The sequence below is a fragment of the Oncorhynchus keta genome, chromosome 7, assembly GCF_023373465.1.
Source record: "Oncorhynchus keta strain PuntledgeMale-10-30-2019 chromosome 7, Oket_V2, whole genome shotgun sequence".
NCBI classification, from domain to species: domain Eukaryota; kingdom Metazoa; phylum Chordata; class Actinopteri; order Salmoniformes; family Salmonidae; genus Oncorhynchus; species Oncorhynchus keta.
The window spans coordinates 29,886,444-29,902,032 of NC_068427.1; the positions used below are offsets into that span (position 1 = coordinate 29,886,444).

The 15,589-nt window shown below is 42.0% G+C and overlaps 1 protein-coding gene across 1 annotated transcript; it reads right to left on the reverse strand.

Annotated features, from left to right (window-relative positions):
* Positions 1 to 7,643: 7,643 nt before the first annotated feature.
* LOC118377167 (transcription cofactor vestigial-like protein 3) lies at positions 7,644 to 14,837 on the reverse strand. Its single transcript, XM_035764051.2, has 3 exons — positions 14,592 to 14,837; positions 10,053 to 10,625; positions 7,644 to 8,556 (listed from the first exon to the last, which is right to left on the reverse strand). The coding sequence occupies exons 1-3, from the start codon at positions 14,647 to 14,649 to the stop codon at positions 8,519 to 8,521; spliced, it is 669 nt and encodes a 222-aa protein (XP_035619944.1). The 5' UTR covers positions 14,650 to 14,837; the 3' UTR covers positions 7,644 to 8,518.
* Positions 14,838 to 15,589: the final 752 nt, after the last annotated feature.

A 15,589-nucleotide genomic window follows, 5' to 3' on the forward strand; every position in this document is an offset into this window, starting at 1 on the left:
TGTCACACCCTGGCCTGAACAAATAATTAAAGAAAACACAAAATACTAAGACCAAGGCGTGACAAGTATGTCATTGGTTGTAATCCACAATTATTTTGGGCTGAGTCCTCCAAGGATTTCCATTGGGAATTGTTAAGCAGGGGGCTCGTTAGGGGCGCGAGCACAGTGGGTTGCGTGTCCCCTCCTCAACATCACTCAAAGAAGACGCCTGTGACAACTCTAACACCATGCCCAAACTGGACGCGCGCAACTGATTTTGTCCCCCCACACCAAACGCGATCACAACACGCAGGTTGAAATATCAAAACAAACTCTGAACCAATTATATTAATTTGGTGACAGGTAGAAAAGCATTAAGCATTTATGGCAATTTAGCTAGCTAGTTTGCAGTTGCTAGCTAAATTGTCCTATTTAGCTAGCTTGCTGTAGCTAGCTAATTTGTCCTGGGATATAAACATTGAGTTGTTATTTTACCTGAAATGCACAAGGTCCTCTACTCCAACAATTAATTCACACATAAAACGGTCAACCGAATCGTTTCTAGTCATCTTCTTTGGATTTTATATGGCGATTGGCATCTATCTTCATAATAGCGTGTATTACCACGACCGACCGACCTCAGTTCATATTTCAATCACCCACATGGGTATAACCAATGAGGAGATGGCATGTGGGTATCTGCTTCTATAAACCATTGAGGAGATGGGAGAGGCAGGACTTGAACCGCGTTCAGCGTCACAAGTATAACTTATTTCTATTTTAGCACTTGGCAATGCAGATGCTCGTTGGCGTGTGGGTGCAATTATTAAATAACGTGTACATTTATTTTGCAACGCTCGTAAACGCGATGCGAGCGGTGTGATCAGCATGCAATAGTTTCTCCTCCTGTCTCCTTTTTCTTTGTTCTGTTATTAAAGAGGTATGTGGTGTAGAGTAGAAAGGGTTAGCTGAGTGATACTTGTCTTTTATGTTGAAATTGTAAAGTTTAAAAGCTTAAATTTATTGTGTGAAAACTGTTAGCGATCTTGACATTGAGTTTACAGGGTTTGCGGCTAAACTAGGCTAGCCCATAGAATAACATAAGACAAAATGGCAAAGTTAAAACTCTGGTATGAATTTATTGATTTATAGCTCCTCTGAGGTAATTTTGTGGTTTCTTATCAACTCCGTTTATATGGTGTAGGCCCTGACATCTCCCCACCCAACAGTTATATACAGTTGAAGTCGTAAGTTTACATACACTTAGGTTGGAGTCATTAAAACTCGTTTTTCAACCACTCCACAAAATTCTTGTTAATTAACAAACTATAATTTTGGCAAGTCGGTTAGGACATCTACTTTGTGCATGAAACAAGTAATTTTTCCAAAAACTGTTTACAGACAGACTATTTCACTTATAATTCACTGCATCACAATTCCAGTGGGTCAGAAGTTTACATACACTAAATTGACTGTGCCTTTAAACAGCTTGGGAAATTCCAGAAAATTATGTCACAGCTTTAGAAGCTTCTGATAGGCTAATTGACATAATTTGAGTCAATTGGAGGTGTACCTGTGGATGTATTTCAAGGCCTACCTTTAAACTCAGGCCCTCATTTCTTGATATCATAGAAAAGTTTAAAGAAATCAGCCAAGACCTCAGAAAAACAAATTGTAGACCTCCACAGGTCTGGTTCATACTTGGGAGCAATTTCCAAACGCCTGACCGTACCACGTTCATCTGTACATAGTAATCTGTAATACTATGCAAGTATAAACCCCATGGGACCACACAGCCGTCATACCGCTCAGGAAGGAGACGCGTTCTGCCTCCGAGAGATGAACGTACGAAAAGTGCACATTTGATTTCATATTTATTTCATCTTTATTTAACCAGGTAGGAAAGTTGAGAACAATTTCTCATTTACAATTGCGACCTGGCCAAGATAAAGCAAAGCAGTTCGACACATACAACAACACAGAGTTACACATGGAGTAAAACAAACATACAGTAGAAAAATAGGTCTATATAAGATGTGAGCAAATGAGGTGAGATAAGGGAGGTAAAGGCAAAAAAAGTAGTAAATACAATATAGCAAGTAAAACACTGGAATGGTAGATTTGCAGTGGAAGAATATGCAGAGTAGAAATAAAAAATAATGGGGTGCAAAGGAGCAAAATAAATAAATACAGTAGGGGAAGAGGTAGTTTGGGCTACATTATAGATGGGCTATGTACAGGTGCAGTAATCTGTGAGCTGCTCTGACAGCTGGTGCTTAAAGCTAGTGAGGGAGATAAGTGTTTCCAGTTTCAGAGATTTTTGTAGTTCGTTCCAGTCATTGGCAGCAGAGAACTGGAAGGAGAGGTGGCCAAAGGAAGAATTGGTTTTGGGGGTGACCAGAGAGATATACCTTCTGGAGCGCGTGCTACAGGTGGGTGCTGCTATGGTGACCAGCAAGCTGAGATAAGGGGGGACTTTACCTAGCAGGGTCTTGTAGATGACCTGGAGCCAGTGGGTTTGGCGACGAGTATGAAGCGAGGGCCAGCCAACGAGAGCGTACAGGTCGCAGTGGTGGGTAGTATATGGGGCTTTGATGACAAAACGGATGGCAATGTGATAGACTGCATCCAATTTATTGAGTAGGGTATTGGAGGCTATTTTGTAAATGACATCGCCGAAGTCGAGGATTGGTAGGATGGTCAATTTTACAAGGGTATGTTTGGCAGCATGAGTGAAGGATGCTTTGTTGCGAAATAGGAAGCCAATTCTAGATTTAACTTTGGATTGGGGATGTTTGATGTGAGTCTGGAAGGAGAGTTTACAGTCTAACCAGACACCTAGGTATTTATAGTTGTCCACATATTCTAAGTCAGAACCGTCCAGAGTAGTGATGCTGAACAGGCGGTAGCGATCAGTTGAAGAGCACGCATTTAGTTTTACTTGCATTTAAGAGCAGTTGGAGGCCACGGAAGGAGAGTTGTATGGCATTGAAGCTCGTCTGGAGGTTAGTCAACACAGTGTCCAAAGAAGGGCCTGATGTATACAGAATGGTGTCGTCTGCGTAGAGGTGGATTAGAGAATCACCAGCCGCAAGAGCGACATCATTGATGTATACAGAGAAGAGAGTCGTCCCAAGAATTGTACCCTGTAGCACCCCCATAGAGACTGCCAGAGGCCCGGTCAACAGACCCTCCGATTTGACACACTGAACTCTATCAGAGAAGTAGTTGGTGAACCAGGCGAGGCAATCATTTGAGAAACCAAGGCTATCGAGTCTACCGATGAGGATGTGGTAATTGACAGAGTCAAACGCCTTGGCCAGGTCAATGAATACGGCTGCACAGTATTCTTTCTTCTCGATTAAGATATCGTTTAGGACCTTGAGCGTGGCTAAGGTGCACCCATTACCAGAAAGGGTCCAGATTGTCTAGCCCGGCTGATTTGTAGGGGTCCAGATTTTGCAGCTCTTTCAGAACATAAGCTTACTGGATTTGGGAGAAGGAGAAATGGGGAAGGCTTGGGCGAGTTGCTGTGTGGGGTGCAGTGCAGTTTACCGGGTAGGGGTAGCCAGGTGGAAAGCATGGCCAGCCGTAGAAAAATGCTTATTGAAATGTTCAATTATAGTGGATTTATCGGTGGTGACAGAGTTTCCTAGCCTCAAAGCAGTGGGCAGCTGGGAGGTGTTCTTATTCTCCATGGACTTTACAGTCTCCCAGAACTTTTTTGAGTTTGTGTTGCAGGGAGAACATTTCTGCTTGAAAAAGCTAGCCTTGGCTTTTGTAACTGCCTGTGTATATTGGTTTCTAACTACCCTGAAAAGTTGCATATCACGGGGGCTGTTCGATGCTAATGCAGAACGCCATAGGATGTTTTTGTGTTGGTTAAGGGCAGTCAGGTCTGGAGAGAACCAAGGGCTATATCTGTTCCTGGTTCTAAATTTATTGAATGGGCATGCTTATTTAAGATTGTGAGGAAGGCATTTAAAACAATATTTGTTTATATTTTTTTTAAATCAATCCCAGAACAACAGCAAAGGACCTTGTGAAGATGCTGGCGGAAACAGGTACAAAAGTCCTATTTCGACATAACCTGAAAGGCCGCTCAGCAAGGAAAAAGCCACTGCTCCAAAACCACTATAAAAAAAGCCAGACTATGGTTTGCAACTGCACATGGGGACAAAGATCGTACTTTTTCGTGAAATGTCCTCTGGTCTGATAAAACAAAATAGAACTGTTTGGCCATAATGACCATCGTTATGTTTGGAGGAAAAAGGGGAGGCTTGCAAGCTGAAGATCACCATCCCAACCGTGAAGCACGGGGGTGGCAGCATCATGTTGTGGGGTTGCTTTGCTGCAGGAGAGTCTGGTGCACTTCACAAAATAGATGGCATCATGAGGGAAGAAAATGATGTGTATATATTGAAGCAACATCTCAAGACAGTTAAAGCTTGGTCACAAATGGGTCTTCCAAATGGACAATGACTCCAAGCATACTTCCAAAGTTGTGGCAAAATGGCTTAAGGCCAACAAAGTCACGGAATTGGAGTGGCTATCACAAAGCCCTGACCTCAATCCTATAGAACATTTGTGAGCAGAACTGAAAAAGTGTGTGTGAGCAAGGAGGCCTACAAACCTGACTCAGTTACACCTGCTCTGTCAGGAGGAATGGGCCAAAAGGGCAATGCTACCACATACTAATTGAGTGTATGTAAACTTCTGACCCACTGGGAATGTGATGAAAGAAATAAAAACTAAAATAAATAATAAATAATTCTCTCTACTATTATTCTGACATTTCACATTCTTAAAATAAAGGGGTGATCCTAACTGACCTAAAACAGGGAATTTTTAATAGGATTAAATGTCAGGAATTGTGAAAAACTGAGTTTAAATGTATTTGGCTAAGGTGTATGTAAACTTCCGACTTCAACTGTATTGTTAACATGTATTGTGACATATAAGGCACATATGTAATAAACATTTTAATACTACGTGTCACATATATGCACATACTATATACAATGCATTCAGAAAGTATTCAGACCCCTTGAATTTTTCCACATTTTGTTTTGTTACAGCCTTATTCTGAAATAGATTAAATACATTTTCCCCCTCATCCATCTACCCCATAATGACAAAGTGAAAACAGTTTTTTTGAAATGTTAGCAAATTTATATAAAAAACTTAACAGAAATACCTTATTTACATAAGTATTCATACCCTTTGCTATGAAACTTGAAATTGAGCTCAGGTGCATCCTGTTTCCATTGATCATACTTGAGATGTTTCTACAACTTGATTGGAGTCCACCTGTGGTAAATTCAATTGATTGGACATGATTTGGAAAGGCACACACCTGTCTATATAAGGTCCCACAGTTGTATTTGAAGCTACTCTTCTTGGGGTGGATGCATGTGTATGTGCCTATTTTTGTGTTGCATCACAGTCCCTGCTGTTCCATAAGGCATATTTGACAGTACATGTCAGAGCAAAAACCAAGCCATGAGGTTGAAGGAATTGTCCGTAGAGCTCTGAGACAGGATTGTGACGAGGCACAGATCTGGGGAACGGTACCAAAAAATGTCTGCAGCATTGCAGGTCCCCAAGAACACAGTGGCTTCCATCATTCTTAAATGGAAGACGTTTCGAACCACCAAGACTCTTCCTAGATCTGGCCGCCCGGCCAAACTGAGTAATCAGGGGAGAAGGGCCTTGGTCAGGGAGATGACCAAGAACCCGACGGTCACTCTGACATGGTATCAAGGTTCCTCTGTGGAGATGGAAGAACCCTCCAGAAGGACAACCATCTCTGTAGCACTCCACCAAGCAGGCCTTTATGGTAGAGTGGCCAGACAGAAGCCAATCCTCAGTAAAAGGCACGACAGCCCTCTTGGAGTTAGATTTATTTTTAAAGGCACCCAAAGGACTCTCAGACCATGGGAAACAAGATGCTCTAGTCTGATGAAACCAAGATTGAACTATTTGAACTGATTTTGATTAGATGTTAATGCCAAGCATCACGTCTGGAGAAAACCTGGCACCATCCCTATGGTGAAGCAGGGTGGTGGCAGCATCATGCTGTGGGATGTTTTTCAGGGGCAGGGACTGGGAGACTAGTCAGGTTCAAGAGAAAGATGAACAGAGAAAAGAACAGAGATCATTGATGAAAACCTGCTCCAGAGCGCTCAGGACCTCAGACTGAGGTGAAGGTTCACCTTCAAACAGGACAACGACCCTAAGCACACAGCCAAGACAATGCAGGTGTGGCTTCGGGACAAGTATTTGAACGTCCTTGAGTGGCCCAGACAGAGCCAGGACTTGAACCCAATTTAACATCTCTGGAAAGACCTGAAAATAGCTGTGCAGTGACGCTCCCCATCCAATCTGACAGAGTTTGAGAGGATCTACAGAGAAGAATGGAAGAAACTCCCCAAATACAGGTGTGCCAAGCTTGTAGCATCATACTCAAGAAGACTCGATCGCTGCCAAAGGTGAAGTACTGAGTAAAGGGTCTCAATACTTATGTAAATGTGATAATTACATTTTTTATTTGCAAAAATATCTAAAAACTCATTTTGCTTTGTCATATGGGGTATTGTCTGTAGATTGATGAGGGAAAACAAATATTTATTCCATTTTAGAATAAGGCTGTAACGTAGCAAAATTTAGAAAAAGTCAAGGGGTCTGAATACTTTCCAAATGCACTGTAAGTGTATATAAGGCATAAATATCACATATGAAAATGGCCATATATGTATATGTATCCACATATGTGAGTTTAAGTAATATACACACAGTTTATTAGGTACACCACCAGGCATTCAGTTACTGTTTGACTGAACGTTAGAATGGGCAAAACAAGTGACCTAAGAGACTTTGAGGGTGGTATGATCGTCGGTGCCAGATGCACCAGTTCCAGTATCTCAGAACAGGCCGGCCTCCTGGGCTTTTCACACACGACATTGTCTAGGGTTTACCGAGAATGCTGCGACAAACAAAAAACATCCAGTCAGCAGCAGTCCTGTGGGTGAAAACAACTTGTTGATGAGAAGTCGAAGGAGAATGGAGGATGGCAAAAATTGTGCAAGCTAACAGGCAGGCCACAAACAGGCAAATAACAGCACAGTACAACAGTGGTGTGCAGAAAGGTTTCTCAGAACACACAAATCATTGCTCCTGGTCACAGATGTGCTTTTGCAGCAAATGACCACACCGGGTTCAACTCCTATCAGCTAAAAACAAGACAAAGCAGTACCAGTGGGCACGCCGTCACCAACACTGGACAATTGAGGAATGGAAAAGCATTGCCTGGTCCGACAAATCTCGGTTCCTGTTGCGTCATGCTGATGGCAGAGTCCGGATTTAGCATAAGCAGCATGGCCCCCTCCTGCCTGGTGTCAACGGTAAGGGCTGGTGGTGGTGGTGTAATGGTGTGGGGATTTTTTTTCCTGGCACACGTTAGGTCCCTTGATACCAATTCCGTAACGTTTCCATGCCCCAAAGAATTCAGGCTGTTCTGGAGGCAAAGGGTTGTCCTAATAAATTGTCAACTGAGTGTATTGCCATATATTACTTTTCCCTATGGGCAGGTCATTGCTAAACCATGCTGAGTGATGTCCAATTATCTGATACAAAATAAGATATTTTGAGTCAGTTCTTAAAGATGAGGAAATGTTTGCCAATAGAACTTAGCAATTTATTACACATCAGTAATTACATGATTTCTCCGCACATATAGAACACTAGGCAACATGACAACACAGGGTTGGTGAAAAACAATTAGCAACAATCAAAGACTTTAAGGAAATGACAATCACATCAAATCAAAGTACTATATACAAAATATATTACAGTCAATTACACACATAGTTACACACAAAGCACGAAGTAAAAAAAATATCAGAAAGAGGCTTGGCTGAGCAGTGTTCCCACAAACTAAGTTCTTTAAACAGAACGATCATGTGGTATATTAGGTCCGAAACAGCCAGCTAATACTTTTGGTACAAATTTGAAAAATATTTGGCCAAGAAGTGATCAGAAGTATCCCTGGTGAGTGGTGTGAGACATGGAGAGTGGTCTAGGCTTCTCCAGAGTGCTTTCTAAGAGACCTACAGATGTAGGATCTTAATTTGAGAAAGTTTGCTACAGCAGTAAAATAATCCTGCAGCAACAGGGAATGTGAATTATTATGTGGCTTATAATAAATTGACATTTTTGTAGGGGTTTATACATTTCATGTATTAGGGAAAATTAAGTCTAAAACTTCAAAGTGGAAATTACAAACTTTAGAAGCCTTTTTAAAACTGAAATACTCTATAAGTTTGCATTTCCTGCTTTGCAGTAAAATTCTCATCAATAAAATAATGATCAAATTAAGATCCTACATCTGTAAACCCACCCTGGACTTTTTCTAGTGAGTGGAGAGTCTTCTACTTGAGAGTGAGTACACAGAAAATGTGTTGTGGTTCCAGGGGGTTCTGTTAGAGCTGGTCACAGCTCAGTGCCAGGGTGATGTCACAGTGATGTCATATCCTCTCTCTCAGAACCAAACAGTATTGACTTTGTCCTGATCCAGACCTGATGAGAGCGTGAGAGAGCACAACATCAACTTTTAGATTAAACAAAAACGTAGCATGCAATGTAGACATCAGTGGAGGCTCCTCAGTGAATTTCATAAAAATAAAAATAGTAAAACATTTAAAAAGTTATCCTTTTTATATTAAACTATACTAAATATATTCACATGTCACAAAATAATTGATTCAACCACACTGTTTTGAAATGAAGGTCTACAGTAGCCTCAACAGCACTCTGTAGGGTAGCATAATGGTGTAGCAAGATAACAGCTAGCTTCCGTCCTCCTCTGGGTACATTGACTTCAATAAAAAACTTAGGAGGCTCATGGTTCTCACCCCCTTCCATAGACTTATACAGTAATTATGACAACATCCAGAGAACGTCCTCCAATCAGAGCTCTTGCAGCATGAACTGACATGTTGTCCACCCAATTAAAGGATCACAGAATGAAACTAGTTCATAAAGCATAAGCTACAGCTACCTAGCTAGCATCGCAGTGCATCAAATGTGGTGAGTAGTTTTCAAATAGAGAAAAAGACAATAGTTGAACAGTTTTTAACAAATTAATTTGAAAAATTAAGGAGAAGCAAGAGACACAGAGAGAGAGAGATATTTAGTCATTTATTTTCAATTTCACTTTGCTAGCAAATGCAGCTAGCTAGCTAGTTTAGCCTACTCAAACACCCGGCTCAAATAGAGGGATGCTATGTTAGCTAGCTGGCTATGCCTATCTAGCACAACACTGGAACTCTTACAATTCAAGGTAAGCTTTTGGTTTTACAAATGTATTGCCACCAGTGTAACTGCTAAAGTGCTTATTCAACTGCTTACTGACTGCACACTGTAACGTTACTGCATAATTGTAGCTATGTTGACTATGACGTTACTTTGGATAATATGGTGACAATGATGTAGGCTGTGTGTAGCGGTTATGATTTGGCATGGAAAGGGTTTTCACCTGGACACATTCAGCTGATGTGTTGTGCATTGAAGTCCTCAAGCAAAGGGAAAAGGTGAGAGGAGAAAGAATACAACGTGGCGGCTATGAAAGTGAACTGTGTTTACATGTTATCGGGGGTGGTATTCATTTCACAGATTCTTTTGTAAACATTTCTTAAACAGAATCAAACGGAACAGAATGTACAACTGTTGGACTAATGATTACACACTAAATCAGATAGATTCAGGCAAGAGTGTGCAAGGCAGTATTTAATGTGTCTGTCCATGTGTCACTGTCTGTCACCTCAATTTTCTCTTAACCTGTGTGTACCTACTTAAAAAAAAACTTGCATTCATAGGCTAGGTTGTAGCAGAAAAATTCAAGTATCATGTGAATGGAATATGAATGACAGCCATTCAATATGCTGTAATAACAATAAGGCCATGCGGATGAAAGAAAAATCATCCCTCTTCTTAACTGGCACTGACCACCACTGGCAGACATACAAGAGAGAGAGTGCATGTGTGTGTATGAATGCTCCAAGTCCGGGGCTTACCTGAGTCGTAGGTATCCAAGGGTGTGTGTAGAGCTGCGGGCCAGGCTGAGGGGGTCAGGGTGGGGGGGTTGGGGCTGGCCTGCTCAACCTCTATCTTCACACCACTGTGTATCCCTGGGCTCTGGCTGCTGTGTGTGTTACTGTGTGTGCTATGTCCAGCAGGGCTGTGGGCTAGGGGGCTCTGAGTCTTCACACCAGGCAGGAGCAGAGGGCTGAACCTGGGGTCTAGGCCTGGGTCATGGGACGGGTGGGGATGTATGACCGGGTGGGTGTGGTGGGGGTGCATGTGTGTGTGAGGGTGCGTGTAGACATTGTGGGTGTGTGTGTAGCTGGCGGAGGTCTGAGGGTTGCGGCTGTAGGCCCAGGGGTCTGGGAGAGACGCTGTATGAGGGAGGCTGGGCTGGGGCAGAACGTGGCCCGTCCACAGCGCACTGTCTGGGGCATGGAAGGCTGCTGGGCTGGGGGAGAAGTCTGGGTGGACAGAGAGACAGGGGCTGGTCTGGGACGGGTAACCTCCACCCCACAGAGAGGAGGACAGGGAACCACACTGGGCCTCCGAGAGAGATACACTGTCTGTGAGAGGGAGGAAGGTCATTTGTATGAGAAGAGGTTGTTATGGACACAAGTTTCTACCATGTAATTGTATTAATTCTAGATAAAAAGTAACAGTAAAATGTAAATTTACAGTAAATTACTGGCAGCACAGAAGTCAGTAAATTACTGTCGATTTACAGGAAATTTACTGTAACAAATGCACAGCTTATTACTGGAACACATGACTATAGTAACATGCTGTATTTCTAGAATTTACAGCAGAATTACTGGAAGAACAGTGGTTAGTATACTGTTGCAGACTTACAGTGCAGGTAGCTATCTCTTTACTTGCTGTGACTGTGGTATATTCTTATTTACCCTAATTTTAATACACTGACTGTAAGTCGCTCTGGTTAAGAGCATCTGCTAGATGACCAAAATGTAAATGTAAAAATTAACACTTGCTAGGCACACTGCTTGGTATAATTATAATGACCTCCACCCCTAAACAAGGCCATGTCATTAGGATAATACCCAGCAGTGTGCTTTGCAAATGTACATTTTAAACATTTACATTTTGGTCATTTAGCAGATGCACTTGTCCAGAGTGACTTACAGTCAGTGCATTCATCTAACATTGATCTAGAAAAACAACACATATCACAGTCATAGCAAATAAAATGTTTCTGTAACCATTACTGGGAATGTTGTTGTAGTTAAGGATACATTGATCTTCAAAATATCCTGTATTTGTAACAAGATAACTTCTGGAAACAACTTTGCCCATCTTTGGCTAGTGCAAAGTGTGATACGGTCATTTTCACAGTAACGTGCCAATAGCTTACTGTGACTTAAAGGAAAATGCAGCGCAATGATGCAGTACGATACTGTAAAATTTGCCTACTATACTGTAACAAAGGAAATGCTACTGTAACCAGTTTTTTACTGTAATTACTAGTGATGCGGAAACAAATCTTCCTTTCCAGATAATTGTGTTGAAAATAGGTTCACTAATCGGCGTGTCATTAGCCTAGTGGTTAGAGTGTTGGACCAGTAACCGCAAGGTTGCATGTTCAAACCCCTGAGCTGACAAAGTACAAATCTGTCATTCTGCCCCTGAACAGGCAGTTAACCCACTGTTCTTAGGCCGTCATTGAAAATAAGAATTTGTTCTTAACTGACTTGCCTAGTAAAATAAAGGTCCAATTAAAACAATTGTTTGCAATGCACATTAGTGACTTCTGCTGGTCAGCAATAAATAGCAACGTGTGATTATAAGCTAGGTTTTTTCCCCTGTACTGATTTCATCAAAACTCTGTAGTGCAGCAGTAAGTCGTTGGCATTAATGGATTGCCAGGTTTGCATCTTACATCATGTTTCCCTTTTTTGCCAACAAGTTTACTATTTTTCTAAAATGGAATCTATGGCATTTTTTAGGATGCTTAAGACAGCTTATTCTATTTATTTTATTTTAATTTTTTATTGAAACTTTATTTAACTAGGCAAGTCAGTTAAGAACAAATTCTTATTTACAATGACGGCCTACCAAAAGGCAAAAGGTCTCCTGTGGGAAGGGGGCTGGGATTAAAAATAAATACCATATAAATACACAGTGGGGCAACAAAGTATTTGGTCAGTCACCAATTGTGCAAGTTCTCCCACTTAAAAAACGAGAGAGGCCTGTAATTTTCATCATAGGTACACTTCAACTATGACAGACAAAATGAGGGGGAAAAAAATCCAGAAAATCACATTGTAGGATTTTTAATGAATTTATTTGCAAATTATGGTGGAAAAGATCTCACCCCGTGGGGTCAAAATGATCACAAGAACGGTGAGAAAAAATCCCAGAACCACACGGGGGGACGTAGTGAATGACCTGCAGAGAGCTGGGACCAAAGTAACAAAGCCTACCATCAGTAACACACTACGCCGCCAGGGACTCAAATCCTGCAGTGCCAGACGTGTCCCCCTGCTTAAGCCAGTACATGTCCAGGCCCATCTGAAGTTTGCTAGAGAGCATTTGGATGATCCAGAAGAAGATTGGGAGAATGCCATATGGTCAAATGAAACCAAAATATAACTTTTTGGGAAAAACTCAACTCGTCGTGTTTGGAGGACAAAGAATGCTGTGTTGCATCCAAAGAACACCATACCTACTGTGAAGCATGGGGGTGGAAACATCATGCTTTGGGGCTGTTTTTCTGCAAAGGGACCAGGACGACTGATCCGTGTAAAGGAAAGAATGAATGGGGCCATGTATCATGAGATTTTGAGTGAAAACCTCCTTCCATCAGCAAGGGCATTGAAGATGAAACGTGGCTGGCTCTTTCAGCATGACAATGATCCCAAACACACCGCCCGGGCAACGAAGGAGTGGCATCGAAAGAAGCATTTCAAGGTCCTGGAGTGGCGTTGCCAGTCTCCAGATCTCAACCCCATAGAAAATCTTTGGAGGGAGTTGAAAGTCTGTGTTGCCCAGCAACAGCCCCAAAACATCACTGCTCTCGAGGAGATCTGCATGGAGGAATGGGCCAAAATACCAGCAACAGTGTGTGAAAACCTTGTGAAGACTTACAGAAAACGTTTGAACTCTGTCATTGCAAACAATGGGTATATAACAAAGTACAAAGTTTTTTTCTCATTTTGTCTGTCATAGTTGAAGTGTACCTATGATGAAAATGACAGGCCTCTTTCCTCTTTTTAAGTGGGAGAACTTGCACAATTGGTGGCTGACTAAATACTTTTTTGCCCCACTGTATAGGACAGAACACACATGACAACAAGCGAGACAGCACTACATAAAGAGAGACCTAAGACAACAACATGGCAAGGCAGAAGCACATGACAACACAGCATGGTAGCAACACAGCATGGTAGAAACACAACATGGTAGCAGAACAAAACATGGTACAAACATTATTGGGCACAGACAACAGCACAAACGGCAAGAAGTTAGAGACAACAATACATCACGCAAAGCAGCCACAACTGTCAGTAAGAGTGAAAAAGCATATCATCTAACGAAGCGTCAGACGTCATTGATGACGTACTTCTGATAAAGTGATACACGCATCGGCACACTGCTTCGAAGTCAGCTGCTTAGCCCTTTTGACACATGCCTCGGAGCTCCAATATCAAGCGTAACATCACTAGTAATTACATGGGATTAGTGCAAGCAGGTTGGCTGCTAGGTAGTTGTATATTACAGCATACCAGTGACTATTTTGTGTTTTATTTCACTTGCACTTGTAAAGGCCTTAAAAAAGGCTTCTAAATTGGCAGTGACTACAGGGTGAAACAGATCAAAAGGACATGGCTAAACACTCAATCATTAAAAGTTTGAGACTTGCTGCCACTCTGATCTTTCCCCTATATACATTTAATTGTTAGGAAACTACTACCACATTTCACTTAAATTGTTACAGCACTTTCACTAACAGGTGCAACAAGTATAGTCTCAAATGTGTTTATGAGCCACAACAATACCATGCACCCACAAAATGGTTTTGGCACTCCAAAATTACAGTATGGTACTGTATTCTGTGGGGGTGGAACTCAATTATATAAATTACTGGTGGCACAGAGACCAGTAAATTACTGTAGATTTACAAGACAAAAATTAAAACAAATACGGTATGGTACTGTATTCTGTGGGGTACAGCATTCTCACTAAGGGGTGCAACAAATATAGCCTCTTACAAAACCTGCCTTGAAATAGGTTAATGAGCCATACATTATTTTGCCAACCAAAACATTTCCCCACTATGCAGCATAACACAGTATTCTGCTGTAAATATACAGTAGAACAAGTAATGCAGTATTTTATTGTAAAATTGCATTGATCTTTAAGGTACTGTACTGTATATAATTACAGTATAAAACTTTTTTTTGCTGTAAATGTACAGTAATTTGTTACAGTGAAATATAATATGAATAAGACTGTTTTCAGATGACATAAGTAAAACTATGAGTAATGATATGAAAGTCCCTCTGTGTTCCTACCTTTCCACAGTCCAACCGAGGCAGAGGTGTGCATGGGGGTGGTCCTAGACGTCTTCATCTCTCCAGTGAAGGCACTGGTTTGGTTCAGAGCCCTAGAGAAATGTTCATCCACCACATCCCCAATGTCACCATGGAAATAGGTGAACAGAACACACCTGGAGCTCAGGTACTCTGCCTCAGCAGGCTGGTTGTCCTTCCCAGTACCCCCACAGCCCCTCAGCCCAGAACCCTCCAGGCCCCGTTGGACCCAATGCTCCCCAGCCAGTCTCCCCCCTCCTCCCCCACGCTGCTGCTGCTGCTGTCTCCCCCCTGGACACTGCTGCTCTTCGCTGTCCTGCTGCATCCTGCTGTACACACCCAGCTTCTTCTACAGAGAGAGAAAGAGAGAAAGAGAGAACGAGAGAAAGAGAGAAAGAGAGAGAGAGAGAGAGAGAGAGAGAGAGAGAGAACGAGAGAAAGAGAGAGAGAGAGAGAGAGACAAGGTTAAAGTACGAAAAATTAATCTCAAAGGTTCCGCCATGAGAGCACCATCTGTCTGTCTATTTTGCGCCACAACGATCAAGCCACATGATTAAACGTGTGTGCCACATACACTGAACAAAACAGCCTACATCAATGCCCTTGTTAAAAGTCATACTATCCGTTACAAACTTCCATTTTCTATGACCTCCATTTTAAAGGAAAACGAATCATCTTTACAGACCGAAGTTTATTCAAGAAGTTGTGTGTTTCTCAGCGTGTGTTCTGGTGAAAGTATGTCAACTCTGAAAATGCTCGTGGCCGTTCCAAAAGAACCATCATCATCAACATTCCTGAGAGACAGAGACGAGTTGTCATTAGCCGACACCCTTCTGACGGAACGAGGAGATGAATCATCCTAGTCATTATACCTGCTCGAAATGCACGGCGAGAAATGACCGCTTCAACTTTTCGAATTGTAACTTTATGAGTTCTGTGGTACACGGGAGTCAGGACTTTTCGCTGTGAACTGACATCTG

Bases quoted from the DNA above. Each gene is read 5' to 3' on its own strand.
- LOC118377167 (XM_035764051.2), bottom strand. From the start codon at position 14,649: ATGAAGACGTCTAGGACCACCCCCATGCACACCTCTGCCTCGGTTGGA. The intron at 10,626-14,591 runs GTAGGAACACAG...TCCCTCTCACAG, and splicing joins CTCGGTTGGACTGTGGAAAG to ACAGTGTATCTCTCTCGGAG. The intron at 8,557-10,052 runs GTAAGCCCCGGA...CGCTCTCATCAG, and splicing joins CTTGGATACCTACGACTCAG to GTCTGGATCAGGACAAAGTC.